Source organism: Mobula birostris, chromosome 16 (assembly GCF_030028105.1).
Source record: "Mobula birostris isolate sMobBir1 chromosome 16, sMobBir1.hap1, whole genome shotgun sequence".
NCBI classification, from domain to species: Eukaryota; Metazoa; Chordata; class Chondrichthyes; order Myliobatiformes; family Myliobatidae; genus Mobula; species Mobula birostris.
In genome coordinates this window covers 23,003,117-23,024,272 of record NC_092385.1, presented here as the reverse complement: position 1 = coordinate 23,024,272, position 21,156 = coordinate 23,003,117, and the positions used below count along the sequence as shown (strand labels likewise).

Below are 21,156 nucleotides of genomic sequence, written 5' to 3'. Positions count from 1 at the left end.
TCTACTCCAGGCTGAAATCAAAGCAGGCATAATGATGCACGGAGAATCATTTTTAAGTATCTGTCAGTGTGTGTGTGTGTGTGTGTGTGTGTGTGTGTGTGTGTGTATGTGTTGGGGGGGGAGTTGATGCTTCGAGAACGTAGAGAATTGTAATTACAGAAACTGTGTTGAGTTTTTCCAATGTAAAACTTGAACGTACAATCTCCTGCCGAAATAAAACAGTAATGCGTGACTAGAACGAATATGATTTGATTTACAACCTGTTAAACTCACGATTTTAATTAAGTGTCGAAGAAACTAGTGCTATGTAGTGGTCTCAGATGACCAGTGAGCTGAAGGCTTGTTAACCCCAACCACTGCTGGCTGACCCGGGCAGGAAGGACTTCTGAAAGATGTGGTCTGAGGTTGCCAAAGGATGACAAGTAAAACCAATCTCTTCAGAAATTACGTTCTCCCTTAAAAAAAAGTTCGGCGAAGTTAATAGACGCAAGACCCGGATTGTCGAGCGCCATCGGACTTCAAGTGTAAGAAATAAAATTTAAATTGGTGCATTTGAAATCGTATATTCTGCAGCCGAAATTATATTCAGACGGCTAAGCGAAAGAAAACCAACCTAGAAAGAAAATGCCTGATTTAAAGTTAAATATTTTCTTAGTTTACAGACATTCAGTTGCTCAAATTACATATTTATCAGAAAACCACTCCTATTATGTTTAAACGCCTACTACGGGGTCAACTGATGGTACTAAGAGTTTGGGGTGAATGGAAAATTCACAGTATAAAAAGAGCAACAGTAGATAGCACAACAATCCAGAGCTCTGTGGCTGTTTCTCTAATAAAATCGGAAGATCAAGAATTTAATATTAGCGACTGAAACCAATTAATGAAGTTTTTTTTTCATACAATTGCGATGCTCCTGAATCGCTGAAGTTATCGACTGACCTTTAAGGGAGTGTAATTGTGCGGAGAATTTTACAGAACCGAAGTTAAGAGGGGGCAGTCTTTAATGGAGGCAGTAAGTACCAGCAGAAGCAGCCAAATTCTCATAATGTTGTGAGTTGGGGCTGGGATGGGGTGGGTGACGGTCTGCGGGTGTTCGGTAGGAAAAGGTAACCGTACTGTTAACAGTAGTGACCGGGAACCTGAAATGAGAAGCGTTTGTCACTATAAGGGAGATGCATGGACGTCAGTGAAGACAATAGGCAGCCTGTTACAGAAATATAAAATGTTAGTAAGCATAACGTGCCATATCTGGCTGCGATTCTGAATTCCTCGCAGAGAAGGGGAGAATAGCGTGGCAGTGGGCGAGCAAAGTGAGTTGGGGGTTGGGGGTGGGGGGAGAGCGTATGGTGCAGTGAAGTTTACTATTAGAGGTGACAGTTGGAAGAGGCTTGGACGTGATTCGCTCTCTGTTGGGATTTGGGGGAGCATTAGTGTCTATCTGGTCTTTTCATTCCCTCCAACCAGGTCGCCAGGGAACCGTCAGAAGTAACCAGCACTTTTTTTTGGTACAAGTCGAACATTTGAGACTAATTTCCTCCAAAAGTAGTTTTAAAGTACACATTTATAATTTACCAGTTGGTTTTAATTTAGCCAAAATACAATAGCTATATGCGTTTTAATAAAGATCGCTATCGTGGAACTTGAGCTTTGTAAAGGGGAGGGCGTTACACAGTAACTACTATGGGGATTTTAAGAATTTTGAAACATTATTTTGCTTGAGCCTTATCATTGACTATGCAATGAAGGGTCCAGAACTTTGGAAAGAAATATGTTGGCCCTTAAGTCATTTAAAATGGGGGCGGGGACAGATCAACTGGATCATTGTTCGATGTGATGAAGATAAATTATTTCAAGAGAAAAAGATTCAAGGAAATATGTGGTGTAATTGATACACTAAAGTGCAGTCGATTGTAGAGTCGTATTGTAGTTTTAATTGATTGATGCGTGTTTTAGGAGCAATAGAATCTATTCCGCGGTGTAAACCTGATGAATGTGAAGTGCTTGTACGGAAGTGCGATGAACTCGCTATTTTAGCGATGACTTTCTCGACAGCCGGTGCCGATGTGGGAGACTGTGGAAGCAACTCCGGAATCACAGAACTGGGAATGAGCATTGTCCTTGATCGTCTCAATTATTGGCTTTGAGATGATTTGTTTTCGGGGGAGTTTTGGCTCTAACATCACGCTCTTTCATATCAACTATTACAGGGGAAAGAGAGCCCCCAAGTGTTGAACACGGGACCTTTGGAACCTCAGCAACCAGTCAGGGTTTGAAAGTGCGGCCTTTTGCCACTTTGAGTGGAAGTCGGGCGGGAGGGGAGAAACTTTGAAACTAAATATCTGCATGTGTTTAATATATTAAAAACATCGGGAGTTTACGGTCAAATTTAAATCCTGTGGGATTACCCAGTATTATACTTTCACATCTCCACCTTTTTTCGGTTTGAAAGTAAAATCTTATGAAAGTAATAATTTGTTTCAAAGCTGCGAAAAGAATGAAAGAAATTGCTAAATAAAAATCTCCGTAGATGTCCTGTGAACCCTCTAAAAGGCTCTAGCTGAATTCCCATCTTTTATTGTTTAACCCTATTCCGAAGAAATATGTAGTTTATATGTTAAAAGCGCTCCTCCATCCATCCTCTGCTTTCCGCCTGTGTTGCACGGAGTTGTCGCTGGCTGAAGCATTGAATTGCGGCTACCTTGTATATCTTTCTCGCTGAACACGTCTGCTTAGTGAGAACCTTGCACAGACGACGGTGTTGATGTTGTTTTTCAATTTGGCTTTGGACATTGGCATTTTCAGATAAGCAAGTTTACCTAGAGACAAGCTCAGTGATAAATGAACAGGCTGTGACACCTTGGTGATTAATGTTAGGATACAGATGTCAGGCAAAGTTGCTCAGTGCGCCTTCGTGTTTGGTCATAAGACAGGGACTAACTTCGAAGGGACGCTTGGTTCGTTCTGCTCTTCTCTTTAAAGACGGGCACAATAAGATTCGATGCTTATCGTTTGCAATGGAGGAATGTAAAATGATAGCAGAAAGATCAGATGTGTTAGATTATAGCTCTATTGAAAACAAAACGGTGGTTTTAGAATTCTATTGTAGTCCGCTTCCAGTAAAAACTGAATAGCTCCAGCCCCCCAAGTGAACCAGATAGCAGTGAGCTTCCCATAGATGTGAAGGTTTTTCCGTACGATGGCTTGCAATCGGTCATTAGTCTTATCTCCCCCCTATCACTGGCGGTAATTTGAAAATGTCGGGTTTTGGCCGCATTTTGGACTGTATTGTCTGTTTTCTGCAATCTCCACTCTGCCTCTATGATTAACACTCTTTCCTGTTTCAGTTTTTTCCCCCCTGCTTGCGAAGATATTTACATAACTTTTTGATGCTAGCCTAACATGTGCTAAGTGCACTTAGTACATTTTATGTAAACAAATATTATGACTACTAGCGGTAGTGCGCTTATCTCCCATTGATTATCATCAAACAGCCTTAGAAGGACGGTTGACTCCACACAATCCTATCATCTGTTAGTGTATCAGATTGCAGTCTGAATATTTCAGTGATAAAACATGAAAAGCAAAGCAGAGCCTGCAGAACATGTTATTTTATCTTTCGGTCTGACGACTGGAATTAACGTGAACCATACCCTCACTAAAAAGTCTCAGGGCATGATGAAATGGATTTTTACCGTTACCGTAACTGTGTACAGGCAATGGCAAATACCTTTATTTCCACTCATGCTTATCTGCTGTGAGTTTATATTTTGTTCTTTTTAACCATGGGGTCCATTTGCCTAGAAAGTATAGAACCCTTAATCCCCTTAAATCGAGGTTTGTTTGTTAAAAAATCGCTTCAGTGTTCTCTGCTACCACTTGATATCCGGTACCACTTAAACCCATCACCCTGACTGGGGCATAGGCCGCGACATTAGCTCGTCAGGGCCCTCTGTCCTGGGCTAGTCTTTCAAGTTATACCCAGGTGTAACCCATCTTCGAAGATCCGCCCTCTCCCAGGTATGAGGTTTTTGGTGTTTCTGTAGCAGTGTCTCCCCCCCCCCCCCCCCGGGATGAGGTTGCTAGCCCCATGCTCAATCCTCCTTCCGCAGCCGGGGTTGGGACTGTCCTTGGCGGAGTTGTACCACAGATCCCGCAAATTTGAAAGGCTATCCCAGCCTAGCTGTGGGCCCATTTCAACGCTTAACCCGATTAAATTAGTCCGAGAGGTATACTGTATATGCTTCGTTTTTAAAAAATGCATTTGAATATCTTGAACTGCAGTATACTTTAAATTCCGCTCTAACCAACAGTCCAATTGTGTGATTACACAGATTTATTCTCAATACTTTGATTTAATCAGAATTAGGTTTTCAATGACTATCATTGGCTCCGATTTAAAGTTAACACTGAATTCGAGAGCTTTAATTATCCCTATAATAATGAAACACAGATGGTATTTGAATATCTAATGCAGTTAGCTTGGAAGTAGAGATCGGTAGATTATGGCATGTGGACATATTGATGCATGCATGTATAGTTCATTCTTCATAAGAAAGATTCCTTTAAGATTAGCTGTTTAACTTTCTGCATCTACCTATCTATATATATGCCAAATTATATCAGTTACATCTTGCTTTCTAATCACTATTAAATACCCAGGAACATGCCTTTTTGTTAAAACTCATCTTAAGATATGTCAGTTTCTCTGAAAATTGCTTTGGGGGATTCACGCTCAATACTGTTAAATTCTTGACAGTGTTATATTTTAAAACCAGTTTAACATAGGCTATTTCATATTTAACCTTCTGAAGCAATTGATAAATAACATCTCAAGTTTCACATATTTATTTCACTCCATACCCATACTGGAGAAAAAGTGAAGGCTATGGTGGTTAAAAAAACATGCAGTGACAGATTTTTAATGTTTAATTATTCACTTGTAATATATTTGCGTACTGAGGATGACATGAGCACCTTGCCTTTACAAGCAAGCAACCGGATCTTCATCTGTTTCTGAAACATGATTAAAGTTTTGGGATCCAATTGTCTTCAGGTACATCCTGGTAGAAAATCTGAGCTTTTTGATGTCCTAGATTAAATACATTTGCAGATACATTATAGAACAGGCGAATAATTTGCAACATACCTGATTGAGATTTGAACTAAATTTTAAATGCTGGCATATGAACAAATAGGGCAAACTTTGGTTGTAAAAGCTGGTGGCAGATTTTGTGTGTGTGTGTGTGTGTGTGTGTGTCTGTTGAGGGTAGAGAGCAATAATAAAGTATCATAACATCATAATTAAATAACTTTCTATTTAGTGAGAGTACCTGTTGACTATAACTAGCTTTCAGACACTTTATTTTCCATCTGAACCGAAAATAATCTTATCATCTTCAATCCCTGATGCGTTCCCGTTTGCAAACAAAGGTTTCTTCTATACATATTTCTTCTTAGCCTGGGGGAAAGCTGATTATTAGATGGCTATTTCGTTTTTTTTGTAGGGGATGCGGAAGAAACATTGTTACTTTAACATTCGATCTTTTAGCATGTGAATATCCATAGGTAGCTTTTGGTAAAATAAGATTAATCTGTTGAAAATTGCAGATTCGATTTATGAATAATTGCAAAGAAAGTTGACTATGACACGAGGAAAATGCTTAAACGATGGAGATGAGTTCAACTACAGTATACACATTACAAAATGCTAATGTAACGTGTACATATCCATTATATGTTAATACAATGGATAATAGAAACCCGTCTTTGGAAGTAAAACGTTTTTTTTGTTCGTCTTTTTATTTACCAGAAACTAAACCTTAGTCTTCGTTCAAATTTATGGATTCCTTTTTGATGCAGTTTGACCGTTTTCACGAGTGTTCAGCATCATCGGTCCGTTGGCAGTAAGCTCTTGTACATTTTCACGCCAACAGCACAACTGGTAGAACTATTCAATCATATCCATATGCACAATTCTGGCAAACAATGTGAAAGTTTTACGTTGCATGTGGATCGCTCTTCTCTGGTGCTTTTGTACTTCTCATTAGGGGAATTGTTCTAGCTGAAACGTAAACATTTTAAATGTCACTCAGGTTTTCAAACAAATCCGTTGGATTAGATTTTAATGGGCTTGCAGACAATAATTGCTCTTGCGCAGCCCCTCAATGAGAGAAAAAAAATCCTTAAACGTCGTTTCTCTATCGCCTGCCAAAAATAGAATAGGATGTCACTATCAAAGGGCCGAGCGGAAATAATTACAATATGTAAATTGTGATGAAACTTCTCTGGAATAATTTGATATCATGCTTCCCAAATGGAAACCAGCAAAAGGAGTTGCGCAACTGCAGTCTAGAATTGGAAACAGGAACACGGTTAGGCTGGAAATTGAAAGGATCTTTAATTTATGGGTGCGGTGCAGTTCTATTTAGGATTTTAAAACAAGTCAGATACACTGCAGCATGGTAACATAGAGAACAGATGTTTCAGTGGTAGGATTTGATTAAACATTGGTGACGGAAGTATTTATATGGCTTTGTAGAAAATAAATACTTTAGAAATTTCATACTTTGACAGTTAAGCCGGGGTCGACAAAGTGCAGGGAATGAACTAATTATGAATTCAAAATACAGATCCCTTCAAGTGTTGGCTTAAGTTCGAACTTGTATTGGGGTGAGTACTTGGTCAATAAAATTAATTCGTTTTAGCGCTGCCAAACATAAAAGGTCGTTTAGAGAATTGCGCTTCAAATGGAGTTTGTGTTTTGGACTCGGTATCTGCAGTGGAATTTATCGCCTTAGTTGAACTGCGGTGGGTATTTCCATTATATTCACCTGGCGAATTGTGGGAAGCTGTGAAGCTCGGCAAGTTGTATTTAAGAAAATATAATTCTTACCCCAATACAGAACCCCACTAATTGTACACAGACTGAAAAATTGAATGTGCGGAGGCAAATATGTTGAAGACTTAATATTGCGCCAAGCTACAGGGCTATCCGGCTGAACAATTATATGTTCCCTAGAATGTCCCTTAGTTTACAGTGCGGTTACTGACATGCATTTTCACGAAGACTTCTTTTGGATTTGACTCGTGAAAGAAAGTCAATTAACTTACTTGCTCTGTTTGCTATTACCATTATGTTTTTAGATCTCTATTGCTACAGTCTGGCATGAAATAGCATTCCGCTGGTCTTTTTTTGACCTACCTAAAATGTTGGTGGGCGGCCTTTGCTTTTATTTCTATTAAGTTCGGGAAAACGTTTAAATTTCACAGCTTTTGTTTCTAATATTGCGTATTGCATTGTACTGCTGTCGCAAATACAGCAAATTTCACGACATAGGCCGGTGATATTAAACCTGATTCTGATTCTGAAAGTTTTCTGAGTAATTGTCACCTTTCATCCTGAGGGAAATATCGTTCAGTCAGTTGAGACAATGCTAAATGAGTGGAGTTAAAAGTTTTTTAGTATTTTACCTTTCAAAAAAGCATCCTTAAAGTGATTGCCCGAGTTTGTGTAATTGAAATTCTAAATAGAAGTATATTCTTACCCAGGAGAAATGAATACTTACCGTGTCAGCAAATCTTATTCTCACAGTTATTTGATCTTTTGTTAAAAGTCTGGGTACAGTGTTTGTGCCCGAGTCCCGTCTTTCTTTTGTATAAACTCGCATAGACTTGGACCTATTCTCGTGACGATCAATGTCATGACTAATATTTAAGATAACAACCAGCGGGCATACGAGTGAAATTAGTTACGCGATGATAACCAATTATGCATCGTTTCCAGAAGATTAGAATGATTCTGGTGTTCTGAAGAATCCCGCCTCAACATGTTGTCAAATTCCTTCCATAGATCAATTCTTGTATTTTGTACGCCAAACCTCAGGGTAGGAGTTCCTGCCTCTTGGCGAGTATTTATTGTTAAATTATCACCTCCTACGAGAATAGTTAGGGGAGTTCTCCCTTTTGATTTCGTTATTGTGGCCATAACTCAAAACCATCAAAAACAGATAGGTACACGATCATTGGAAACAGTCCGCAAACATCAAGGGAATTTTTAAATGCGCGAAATATTCATTGATATGTTGAAAATGACTTCCACGTTCCAGAGTTACCGTATTACCCGATTTTGCTGGTGATTTAGAACACGCTATCAAAATATTCCTGCTAATATTATTCCAAGTACGTCAGATATTAGCCTTTGTTTTACTGAGGCGTAACAGCAACCTTATGACAAATGGTCTTTTAAGACTGGATTGTAATTGTCCGCCAATTACGGTGATTCAAACACATCTGTTAAATTATACCAGATGTCTATGAATCAGTGTAATTGATGGTCAGCCAATAAGAGATTAAAGATGGTCCTTGAACACAAGAAGCCACCTTTTCACCTTGAGGTTCTTATTAGCGTTATTCTATAGCTAGTCAAAATTCTGATGAACGTTTGTCTATGCTCTCTGATTTCCTTGATGTGCATGCGTTATGATTTATGTTATGCAGATTGGAACGGAGACAGTGCAAGGAGCGGTTTACTCAGCTTTGAAAAGTACCATGGCCTGGAGGTACCTGTTGGTTACTGTCACTCTCTTATCGGGATGCAAACACGTCCTGGTAGAAGCAAGCTCGTGGTGGTGAGTAAACGTTTGCTGAAAAGGAATCTATCTCTAACACAAATTAGCTTTCAATGTCATTGGGTACGGGTTTATCTCTAGTGTATTTAGATTGTCGGGTAAATCCATTTTAACACAGCCATGTTATACATATACATGTCGATATTATCTCGGTGCCTCAGCTATCGTACATGACTGTAATTTTTCTTTCGACGGGAAGCAATATTCGTTTCACGTAAGGTCCTTGAAATGTTTTAATTGCGCAGTCCAAGTCCACAGCAAAGTGCTTCTTTCAGAGGTGGAGAAATTGGAAATCGCTTCGTTTGCCGTAGAACCGCAGCAGCTCCAGTGATCCTGCGGCGACTTGCCCATTAATGCAATGTCCTAAAACAGAGCATGATGTTTCAGACGACTTCAGAGGAAATGTTAAAAAGAGGATAGTTCCTCGTACAGACGAATCTTCCTGTTAGTTTTTAATGTTATTACGTTAGGGAATCGAACTCGCCTTGATTGTTAAAGTCTGAGTTGGTCCGCGATGGAGTTGTCATTCTTTCGAATTTCGTGACATCTTCTATTTCTCCCATGCTTGTCAAAATAAATATAAAGCAAGCTATATTCACATATCTTTATTACATCTTGCTGTATTGTCGCTCAGAGGCGATGTATTTGAATGCATGGTTAGGTTATTTCTGTTACATGTAACGGAACAATGTTAAAAACTCAAAATCACCATTGAAATGATTGTTTACAAGGGGAAAAGATCTTTGTTATCTGGGGGGGGGGAAGCACAACGATGTTTCCATAAAATTACTATGTTAAAAATAAACATCGGTGCAGCATTCACAGCGTTAAATGCGTTTTACAGTACACTGATATATGATTACATAAACACCAAATTTCAGTTGATGAATAATTCTAAGGAATTGAATTGAGCTATAAAAATATTTGCTGATCTGGTGATGTGTTCTACTTTAAATTGCAGTATTCCAGGAATGGATGGAAACTGGAATAATTGCAGGATAAAAATAATGAATCAGTAACTTCTAATAAGTAAATATCGTTTCCAAATAGCAAGACGTTTGTGTAAACATTTCACAATATCGTATATTCATCTTAGCTTTTACTGAGGACTTCAACTCTCCAGGTAACAGATCTTTCAAATTGCCAACACATGTCCTCCTTTTAAATGCCCCACAGATTTCATATATCTTGCACTTAACCCAATGCATGGGCCATTTTTCTACAGATTACAGTTGTCACAATGCCTGTGAATAGAAATGTTACCTTCTAAACTTTTTCTCTTCTCCCCCCCCCCCCCCCCCACTCCAGGTCTTTAGCCATGAATCCAATTCAGATACCTGAAGTGTACATTATAGGAGCTCAACCTTTGTGTAGCCAGCTGGCTGGGCTTTCTCAAGGCCAGAAGAAGCTTTGCCAGTTGTACCGGGATCACATGCAATACATTGGAGAGGGTGCAAAAACTGGCATCAAGGAATGTCAACATCAATTCAGACACCGGCGGTGGAACTGCAGCACGGTTGATAACACATCTGTCTTCGGCAGGGTCATGCAGATAGGTATACTTTCTCCAGATATATGCAGTGTCTCTTTAGGAATTGTGTGTGTGTGTGTGTGTACCTGTTTAAATGTGTACTTTTGAAGATCGCTGCTTTTCCTGCTCATGTAACTCTACAAACTGGGGGAAAAAAATTGTGTCGACATTTTGTCTGTCATATTATTTGCCTGCTTCCCTCCCTGCATGTTCAAACCAATGAGAACTGGTATTCATTCTAGTTATCCTCAGCCTTTTTAAAATCTGTTTTAAGCATTGCCATTTAGTTTTGGGCCAGAAGTCTTCCCACTCTTGTCAGTTAATTTGACTTTTTTTCTTTTATGGTGTGGGAAGTATTTTTGTCTTCTGATTTCATCCAGGAATAGTTCTTCTTTACTTTTCCACTATATCCCATCATCATAAAATCTCACCATCTTGCTTTGTTTCATTTAAAGTAAAACAAAATCAGTCAAACAATTCAAAATACTCAATTTAATGAAAAAGATTACCAGGGAAAGGTTGCCCTTGTGTTCTGAGACCAAAAGGTATAAATTACTGTTGGTAGTTGCAAGGCTCAAGTTATACTACAACTTTGTAAATTCCTTACCATCAGATATCTCCATTGTGAAAGCTCTGAGACTTGATGTTCAAGTATTAATGTTAAGAGAATCTGGATAGAAATGCTTGTTTCACTGAAAATTAAGATGAAGGTCTGTAAAAGCTTAAGCAAAAAGAAGCTTGTACTTGTAATTTAATTTTGTTATAAACCCAGCCCCTTCAAACTGATTACCTTCATCAAAGCTATGGTACCTACTTGGCTTTCATATCTTGGTGAGAGCATTTGGATATTTTTAGGAGCTGAACAATTGTAGAAGTTGAAGGCTATTGATGGTGAAGTTTACTCCTCAGCTGGTTTTGAGTGAGTTTTTGAGAAGGCCATACTCAGGAAGAGAGTTTCACTGAACCAGTTGGAGTGGTATGTTATTTAAGTTAAAGGTATTAAACATGAAACTACAAATGCTGGAAATCCAAAAGGAAAATACTGCCAATGCTCAGCATTTGTGCAGTGTCCTGACCTGCTGAGTATTTCTGACATCTTCCAGTTTTTGCTATTTAAATGTATATTTGAAATGAATTTTTTGATTCATACAGTTTTACCATCTTCAAGCTTAACAGCTTGCTTCTGTGATTGAATTGAACAATTACCCTTCCAATCAATGCCACTAAAAATATCATTATCCAATCATTATCACATTAATATTTGTGGCAACTTATTGTGAACAACTTGGCTGCCACATTTCCTACATTACTTCAATAACTAAACTTTAAACAAAGGAACTAATTCACTGAAAACACTCAGGAATGACCTAAAGTCATAAAAAGTTCAAGCTGTCTTTTTATAATATGTGTGAAGCATTACTTCTAATCTCAAACTGCTGTCATGGAATGACATTATTGATTCAAACTAATTTTCATCCAAATTATCCACAATATGTTTAAATCCATTAAACAATACCACTTAAAAGCACACTTAATCCTGGGCAGGACTATGATCATCACAGCTACAGTTCCCAAGTCCATTCCTAGCCAGTGTCTGGTAACACAACAAATTTTCTGTTTTGAAGTATTGAGAATTATAATAACTTTTAGCCTTTTTTTTGAAGACCAGTTGGAAATTAATGTAAAACATCAAAAAAAAATTGTCCGTCCTTCATGTCCTGTTTGAAACTTGGTATAATAACTCAGATTCACTTTTATTTCAGATTCATTTTATATAATAGAACGTTTATTGCTTTTCCTTTTTTTTTTTAAACTTTGGTTTCAGTTATTCTGCAGCACCACTGGCAACATGCCTTGGGCTAATTACTTTCCAGCTTTGGTCAGCTGAAATGCATAGGAACTAGCTTGCTTTCAAGTTGCATTCTTCCATCTGGAACCCCTCACAGTCTCTTTGCTTTTCTTTTCCATCTGATCCTTATGTGGCCTCTTATAGCACTTCTCCGACCAACAGGAAAACTCCTTGCCTGCACCAAAGCTATAATTTATTCAATTTTATTTGCTTGGGTTAAAATGACAAGTGAAAAGTTAATCTGGACTTTTATTACTCCCAAATGGCAAGCAACCTTTTCGAACATTTTGTCAGTAAAAATTGCATTATATTTCTGTACCAATCACAAGGAGAGTAAAGTTTATGTTCTTTCTCTTCCAGAATTTTTGTTCAATTTCAGTTTTTATGTACTAGGTTGAATAGGGCACATTTCTTTCAGCTGAATTCACACTATATCAGCTAAACTAATGTAAGAAAAGGAGTTACTTCAAATGTGCTCGTGGAAAATGCATCATGCTGGAGGCTAGCCTCCCCTATAACAATGACCACATGCCTTCAGTGGAGTAACCCATTTTGCAGCTTCCTAGGAGTTGCTTCTGTCTGTGCAGCATCCAAAAGAACCTGACTTGTATTTGGAAGGAATCTAGCATGCGAATGTTAAATACTTTGAACACATTTTGCTTTAAACCTTCTATGTACTTGCCAGTAACCAGTAACTGGCCCTGTGGTAATTTCAATCACCTCAGTTGTTAAAACTTGGGTTGCAGGGAGAAGACAAGACTAATTAAAATGCTTGCACTTTGTGCAGTATAAATATATTTTTAGCTGTAATAATAAAAAGACACCATTTAGTGTTCTTGAATTTATGCAGAGGAACTTACAATAATTGACTTGGACTGCTTCCTGATTCGGCTGCTTCGTGGAAGGTTTCATGGTAGATGATATGCAAATGAACTTGAGCAGAAATTTGAGCCAAAAATAGCCTACTTATATGCAGGGCAAATCTGAGCACAATTTATACCCAGTTTGTCAATTATGTCCAAAGCAAAAACTCTTGGCTGAGTTAACATCTGCAGTGCAGATCTTTCCTCCGTTGGAAATGATCAAAAGATCTATCAGGACAAGGTTGCAAATTACTCAAGTGCTTATTTTGCTTTTGTTGTTTCAACTTAACGTGGAGATTTTGGTTCAAATGTTAAATATTAAAACTGTAAATAATTAGCATATTCTTAACTGTACTTCAGAATTGTACTACAAGCAATTGCGGGAGATGGTTATTTTGCTCTGTTATAGCAGGAAAACATACTCCCTTTTTGGATAATATGTAAAGTGTACAACTTTTTAATTTATGAAACTACTAAAAGTCCTTCAAGATTCTCCACAGATAGCTTTGACATAAAGAGAAAGTATGTTATTAAACTGATTTGAATTAGTCTTTTTTTTAAACACAGCTGACTGATTTACTCATCTGCATTGAATCCATTTATGTATTATTTTATTAGGAAGCCGAGAAACTGCCTTCACCTACGGGATTTCTGCTGCTGGAGTGGTGCATGCTATCAGCCGGGCTTGTCGTGAGGGGGAGCTGGCCACGTGTGGCTGCAGTCGCACTGCAAGGCCCAAGGATTTACCACGTGACTGGCTGTGGGGTGGCTGCGGTGATAACGTAGAGTATGGCTACAGGTTTGCAAAGGAGTTCGTGGATGCCAGGGAAAGAGAGAAGATCTATCAGAAAGGAACCTATGATAGTGCCAGGACATTTATGAATCTGCATAACAATGAGGCTGGAAGAAGGGTAAATCACCTTTCATTTCTTTTCACTTCTGATATAAATTTCCAAAGTTCATCTGTAGACGTAGATTGAAAATGTATTGCTAAGCAATTTTCATAGTTTTTATATTATATTTTGTAATTTGGAAAACAATGGGGTAGTGTTTTATGCAAGTACAGTTGGCCCTCCTTATCTGTGAGTTCCGCATGCGCGAATTCAACCAACCGCGAATCAAGAAAACCCGGAAGTGCTCTTCCAGCACTTGTTGTTCGAGCATGTACAGACTTTTTTCCTTGTCATTATTCCCTAAGCAATGCAGTATAACAACTATTTACATAGTATTTACATTATATTAGGTATTATGAGTAATCTAGAGATAATTTAAAGTATATGGGAGGATGTGCGTAGGTTATCGCGATTGGGGGAAAAAAAAAACCAGAAGTTCTCTTACTAAGTAAGTCAGAACAGGTACATCTGGTGGTGTTTAGCGTCAGTTAGTCAAACGTTTGTCTTAGTATATGGTATATGTTTTACCTTTCTATGCATATAAAACACTTAAGAAACATATGTATTTCAATAATTAAACCACTGCGTTGCGTAGTAATAATTGTAGCTTTCATTGGGGCAGGTCTTTCTCACTTTATCCTTTAAAATTCTTCCGATCGTTGACCGACTGTAGCCTAACACTTTTCCGATGACAGATGGTGTTTCACCTCTTTCTGATCGCTTTATTATTTCCACTTTATTTTCAATTGTGATTATTTTTGTGAATAGAAACTCTGTGGATTCAGAGCTCCGCCACTGGGTCCTAATGTCCACCGCATTGAGACAGGTTAAATGAGGTCTGGGGTTCCGCTGGGTCCTAAGGTCCACCATATGAGACAGATTGAATAAGGGACTTGAGCATGCACATTTTTTGGTATCCGTGGGGGGTCTCGGAACCAATCCCTCGCGGATAAGGAGGGCCGACTGTACATAAGATGAGTAGATGACCTGGGAAATTCAATCATGGCCACATCACAAATTTGATTTCCATGAATGTGATTCATCTGATTATACATATGATTAGTAACAAAAATATGGTCCATGATATCAGATTGAGTAATTCTAAACAGGAGTCTTAAGTATGTAATCAGGATGGTACATTTGGGGTGTAAACACTGCTGATAAAAACAGGTGCAAATTTCTCCCACCATATTTAAAGTTCATTTAATCTTGTTATACATGTCTTAGTGCTGAGGTAAAAGAGGGGAAGCTCATTGTTTATGAATGTCAGTCTCTATTTGTATTGTTTAGGGTTATATTACAGACAACCGCAAACCAGAAAGGCTGGAGGATTAGGAACTTGAGTAATAGAGAATTCAAAGGAGAGCACTTGAAGTACGCTTGAGAGAATTGTTTCCGTCTGGCAGGTTCAGCAATTTTAACTGGAAGAAGCAGGGAATAATATAGGAGGTAGTAAAATGTAATAATATTTAGTAAAAGGTAATAATAGGAGGTAGTGAAAATGTCTGTCCATAGATTTGGAAATGTTAGGTGGTGACTTGTTTTAGTGAAGATAGAGTTAGGTAGATGTTGGAAATCTTATTAATTGAGATATTTCCCTTTTTGGAAAAATTTCTTTCTGAACTGACAACGCCAGAAGTAGACTAATCATCCAATTTTCAGCTTGCGACATCTTGCTGGTACAAACTCAGTGGTCACACTTACTCACATAGTAGCAATTACATTCTAACATAAGTTGTAATATTCTCTTTCTTTGAAATTGAAGAATATATGAAAAGTGGAAGAAAATAATAAAAAATACTGACTTTTTAATATGCCCACCATAAGCGATCTGTTCTTCAAATAAAATATTTCAATAGTCTTGTACTTCACTGATTTCAAAACTACCAAATGGATGAGGATAGCAGTTGTTTTAGATGTTTTTAATTGCTTTATACAAAAATACTGAGAGCATCTAATTGAATTTGGCAGGAGCAGAAATTGTTCAAACTCAATATTATAGTCATTTTTACATTTCTCTTTCATCCAAGCCAAATAGTTTATAGTTTGTCTGAATAGGCACTATTATGCATAACCAACTATGTAATGATTGAGTCTGGACCTTACAATGACTGGCGTAATCTCTGGTGGTGCAATATTGTCTAAAGCTCATAAAGGCCTATGAGTTATTTGTTATAGTATTTTTCTTAATGATAAAAGGGCTATCTTACTGTTTAAACTTGCAAATTATTTTGAGAGTTTATAAAATGATAAATATTTGACTCTTTCTTCCCCCTGTCTTTACTTGGTTTCGCTTGCTTTATTTCTCTTTCAGTACTTGATTAAATCATAGGCTGGATTTAACTGGACAATGCTGCCGCTTCCAAATGGAAGCATTGGCTATTTACTTGGCAATGTCCAGTACTTTAATGCATTTAGTGCTACACCTGTCAGTTCAGTATTCCAGTGTTTTTGATATATCCTTATGATTGTACAACTGTTCCAGAACCCCTGACTAATCCCGGATCAAAGTTAATATTCAATACACAGATTCACTATTTGAATTGTCTCCTTTTAAAATGCATTAGAAGGCTAGCATCAATAAAATTAAAACAAGGTTACTGTGTTGTAAAGATCCAGCTGATTCACATTCAGTGTGGGTTGTGACTTAACACTTTTATATCAGCATGTGTTGTATTTTAAGTATCTACCCTCCAAATTGATCTAGCAAGCTGTATAACCGCATCAACAGATCCTTGCACCATGCAGAAAACACCGGGTTCGGAAAAAAAAATGGCCTCTACCACTTTCTTAGGCCATGTTAATAAATTTTATGCTAATAGATCTTCAGAATGAAGATGAGCAGTTACAAAACTAGTCCCGATGTACAACATGGTTCACAAACTGAAACGTGGCCTTGCTCCTCAGATAAGAGTATATGATTCTGTGCTGGCACTTCGGTTGCTGGAAGATTTAGTCTTTGCCTAAGTAAGGGCTTCCTAACCTGGGGTCCACCGACCCCTTGGTTAATGGTAGAAGGGTCCATGACACAAAAAGGTTGGGAATCCCTGGTTTAAGGCCTTTACATAAAAAATTATTTCCAATACCTAATTAAATGCAGCTAATATTAACTGCTTTATTCAGTCAGTTATACTATTGCTTTTTTTTATTATTTATAGACTTTGGGGGGGAAATCACATATGGCATAATATGATATAGGCATATTTACGCAAGTAGTTTGTAGAAAATTCTTTTGTTCAATGTTTATAATGGCACTGCAAATCCATTTGAGAGCTGAATTTCCATGCAGCTGACAGCTAGGGTTCTCCAGGGTGTGTAGTGGCAATATTGGTATACTCAGGTTGACTTTTTATGAAAATGGCATTCAGAACAGGGGAGGGTATGTTACTGATAAGTGAATTGCAACACCTCTAGTTATTTGATAGCGTATGAATAAGTAAACTCCGCCACAGTGTTGTAAGAGTTAAGATTTATTATTGCTTTGGAGAACTAAAATGGCTTTGTTTTCTTGTATGCTTTAGGTTATCTGAACCTTTTGATTGGATTATCGTCTTAACTTTTCTGAGATCCATTTATTTCCTATTCAGTATAAGCTTTGTGTGCAGCAGAGTTGAATTGAAGCTGTAATTTTATATCTAGAATAGAAGAAATTTCATCCATAGTAGATGAAGTGGGTTATAATAGTAGCTTTTAAGCAACTCATGTGGATCAGGCTGCACTTGATACATGTCTGTAATCTCAAGTATATGAAAAATAGATTTTGGTGTACGGGAAATAACCTGACACAAGATATTTTTCCATAAACCATTTTTTCCATAGAAAAAAATAGCTGTTTGCTTACCTTTTTGCTTACACAACCATACCTTTGAAAATTCCATTCTTGTTGATTTTCCTGAGCATTCTGTTGTGTCAGCAGGATGAATAAAATCCATGATCATGAGGCATGGCCTGCTCAGTAAAAATTTTCCTTTGAGTGCTGCAGTTAAATAAATTGAATCCTCTCCCATACCTTTATATTTGTTTGGGCATAGTAGTCCCTCCCCCGCCCCATTCTGCGTTGTATTTTCAGTATCATGTGCGCGCACAGACACAAACAGACAGTAGTGGTATTGTGGACAATACCCTTCCAGCGCCTGCCTTTTCCAAAAGCTCCCTTCTGCAAAGTGCTATAGGGTTATTAAAACAAAATTTTAAAAAATCACGGCATCTGAGAAGTTTCTTTCCCCAGTTAATCTGATCAACCATTTTAGTTAGCGCCCTCCACCCCCACCCCAATTATGCCTGTTGCTGCACAGCATTGTGAACACTTTAAATCTGTTTTATAATGCTGTTTACATTTATTGCTGATGCTGGAAGCGGGACTGCCAAGATGCAGGTGGTGTCATGTGTTCAACTTGCATTGACGGGCCAGCAGAGGAGACACAGCCCCTGGCCAGTTCTGTTTAAGTGCATCATCAGTGATCGGCAAAGCACACAAAATGCTGGAAGAACTCAGCAGGCCAGGCAGCATTTATGGAAAAGAGTACAGTCGACATTTTGGGCCGAGACCCTTTGGCAGGACTGGGGAGAAAAAGCTGATGAGTGAATTTAAAAGGTGGGGGCGGGGGGAAGCGGAGGTGTGTGTGTGTGTGTGTGTGTTTTCCAGCATCTGCAGATTTTCTCTTGTTTATCAAAGATCTGCAGATCTTTTGGTGATTGATGTGTCAAATACTTGCTGGTGTTTGCAAGTACTGTCAGAGTTTCTGAGGGCTACATGGAGTGCTACTGCAGATTGGAACATTTTGCTGGCTTCGCCCAGACTGTGTATCTGGCAGACGGGCCTCTGTGTCCATTCTTTTCAGTGTGCAGCATGGTGGAAAAAGTGAGGAGCATCGGGCAACTAATAGAGTAGTGGAGAGGGGAAGATAAACCACAGGTCAACCTCCATACTTCCCCACCCCCAATCCCCCAAGTGTGTTTCTAAGGAGCAGTTATGCATTAACCTAGGAGATTCTACTGCAGCCCCAAGCAGAGCCCAGAGCAGGCCTAGAACTGCAGTGTCAGTGCCAGTGCACATCATGGTAGCTATCAATAGCTATGCCCTAGACCCTTCCAGATGATGCAGAAGATAGCAATACCATTGTATGGCTTTCGTCACACATCCACCAGTTATTTCCAGCTTTGTGGGAGCCAAGTTAATATCCTCCCCTCTTGCTGACAGCAGGAGAACAAGGACTTGCCTGGATTATCGGCTGTCTGATTGTACAGGGAATCCTTGACTGCTCCGATGAGGCCATCACATATCAGTCCTGTGAAGTTCTGTTACTGGAAAAGTTTGCATTCCCTGAGTATGTAGCTAGTTTGTTACCAAATTTAGACTATCTAATACCTGAGCAGAAATTACAGCACTTTCATTTTGAAACAGTCTGCTTTGACTCTTATTATCAGACATCCCACCTCTCCTGGAAGTTCCGGGAGTCTCCCCCGTATTAATAGTGGCTTCCTGATGCCTGAAAATTGTATACAATATCCCAGAAAATCTATTTTTTTTCAGAGTGAGGGAGAGAGCGCGTGCCATGGCAGAGTGTTCCAAAAAAAGAAAATATAAAACGTATGTCATCCCAGACTACACTAAAGTGTACCCCTGCCTAATAGGGGTCAAAAATAATGACAGTGTTGCTCACTGCACTGTTTGCAACAGTGACTTTTCTATTGCCCATGGTGGATTAAGACTATAAAAGATGTGTTGAGGTGAGTTTAACAGGTGTCATTCATTCATTAGCATAGCTAACGTTATTTAAACTAGCTGACTAGCTGCTAAGGAGCTACTCAATTGCAGACATCCCACCTCTTCCGGAAGTTCCGGGAGTCTCCTGCAAATTGATGGTGCTACCTCCCTGAAATGAGTTTTTGCAGGGTGGGATGTCTGTATTAATGAACCTGCGTGCCAGAACAAAGGGTTGCGACTTGGAGCCAAGAGCTATAGTCTCACAAATTGGCTGCTGAGTCCAGACTAAAATTCAGGCAAAAGGGCAGCAAGTGCCTACAATGGGTGGCTGACTGTCACCCCAGTGTTGTCAATCACGTGGCTGAAATACTCCAGCAGTGTTTTCATTGTGAAAAGCAAGACTTCAAACTCCTGGCTGAAAGCTGTATGTTTGACAACCTGGGAATTTGAAGAAAGAGGAAGAGGAAAAATAAAAGACCCTATCTGAGCTATCTGTGTCCAATTAATTAGCTGTCATTTCAACCAATCACAACCCAGTTCTCATGTGCACCACTGTTTTAATTTCCCTTACTCTGGTTGTTTATCACTAAATTGCCTGATCACTGGAAGCCTATTGTGGAACTGGAGGGGTGCGGCTGAGGTTTTGCTGTTGTTGTTTGTTGCGTCCTGTGTTGTTTTGCTGAGCATTGTGGGTATGCTGAGTTGACGCTGAAATGTGTGGAGCCATTCGTGGGCTGCCCCCAGCGCATCCCCAGGTTGCGTTGGTTGTTAACACAAATGACTCTCTGTATGTCTAGATGTACATGTGACAAATAAATCTGAGTATCCTAATCTGAAAATCTTCACAAGTTATTGTCATAAATACAACCATGTCACAAAAGTACATAAGTACCTACCGATGCCCTTAGTGCCTATCATCTAGCCTGGATCTCCTATCTTTCTGCCTTTCCAATGGCTGTAGCATGGTTTGTGGTTGTGGAGGAAATTGCAGATGGCCTTGAAGGACAAATTGGAGCAGCTGTGTTTCTAAAGGACACAGTACCACCTGCACCTTTACACCACGAGCACCCTACACTAAGTATCCCCCTGGGCATCAGTGGGATCACCTGACGAGTACCAGTGACCGAATGATGAAGAGCGCTCACCTGAGAGAGGTCAGCAAGTTCTTCCCCCACAGGTCTACTGGCACTCCTGCAGGGCAGCAGCTCGATGGTGAGTCTCAAATGTTACGGACAGGGAATGCAGTGAGGTGAGCGACGTAGGTGTGAAGAATTGAGTGATGTTTAAAGGTGATTGATGAGGACTGTTTGTGACCGTAGTACATGTGTGAGATAAATGGAGAAGATTTGTGTCCATACTGGTGAGGTTTTACTTCTTGTGTTGATCTTGATTGTAGACTCCTCCCATGACCTGGGGGGTTTTGTGGTCCTCTGCAGCAGATGGCACCTCTGTTCTTCTGCTTCTCGTATACCAAACCTTCCAGTATTGCACTCCACTATCTGGGAGCCTAAACTGGGCCATATTTAGTCTTGGTTTCCAATGAAACCACGTGTAATAATGACTGCCACATCTTCTTCAAAGGCAGATGTTCTAAGAGATGAGGTGTTTCGAGCTTAAGCTAGCTTGAAATACTCCCAAATCAGGCTCTGTGGTGATGCTGTAAGGCAAAATAAGCTATGTTAA

General features: G+C 39.1%; 1 protein-coding gene across 3 annotated transcripts in view; it reads left to right on the top strand.

The window, feature by feature from the left end:
• wnt5a (wingless-type MMTV integration site family, member 5a) overlaps positions 1 to 21,156 on the top strand; it is a 35,101-nt gene that overhangs the window by 1,794 nt on the left and 12,151 nt on the right. For 2 of the 3 annotated variants that reach the window (XM_072280411.1, XM_072280410.1), the window contains exons 2-4: positions 8,500 to 8,630; positions 9,939 to 10,186; positions 13,492 to 13,784. In XM_072280411.1, the coding sequence (XP_072136512.1) occupies positions 8,500 to 8,630; positions 9,939 to 10,186; positions 13,492 to 13,784 (672 nt within the window). Of the gene's footprint in view, positions 1 to 8,499; positions 8,631 to 9,591; positions 9,754 to 9,938; positions 10,187 to 13,491; positions 13,785 to 21,156 lie in introns of those variants that run through there. The other variant, XM_072280412.1, reaches the window with a different exon arrangement.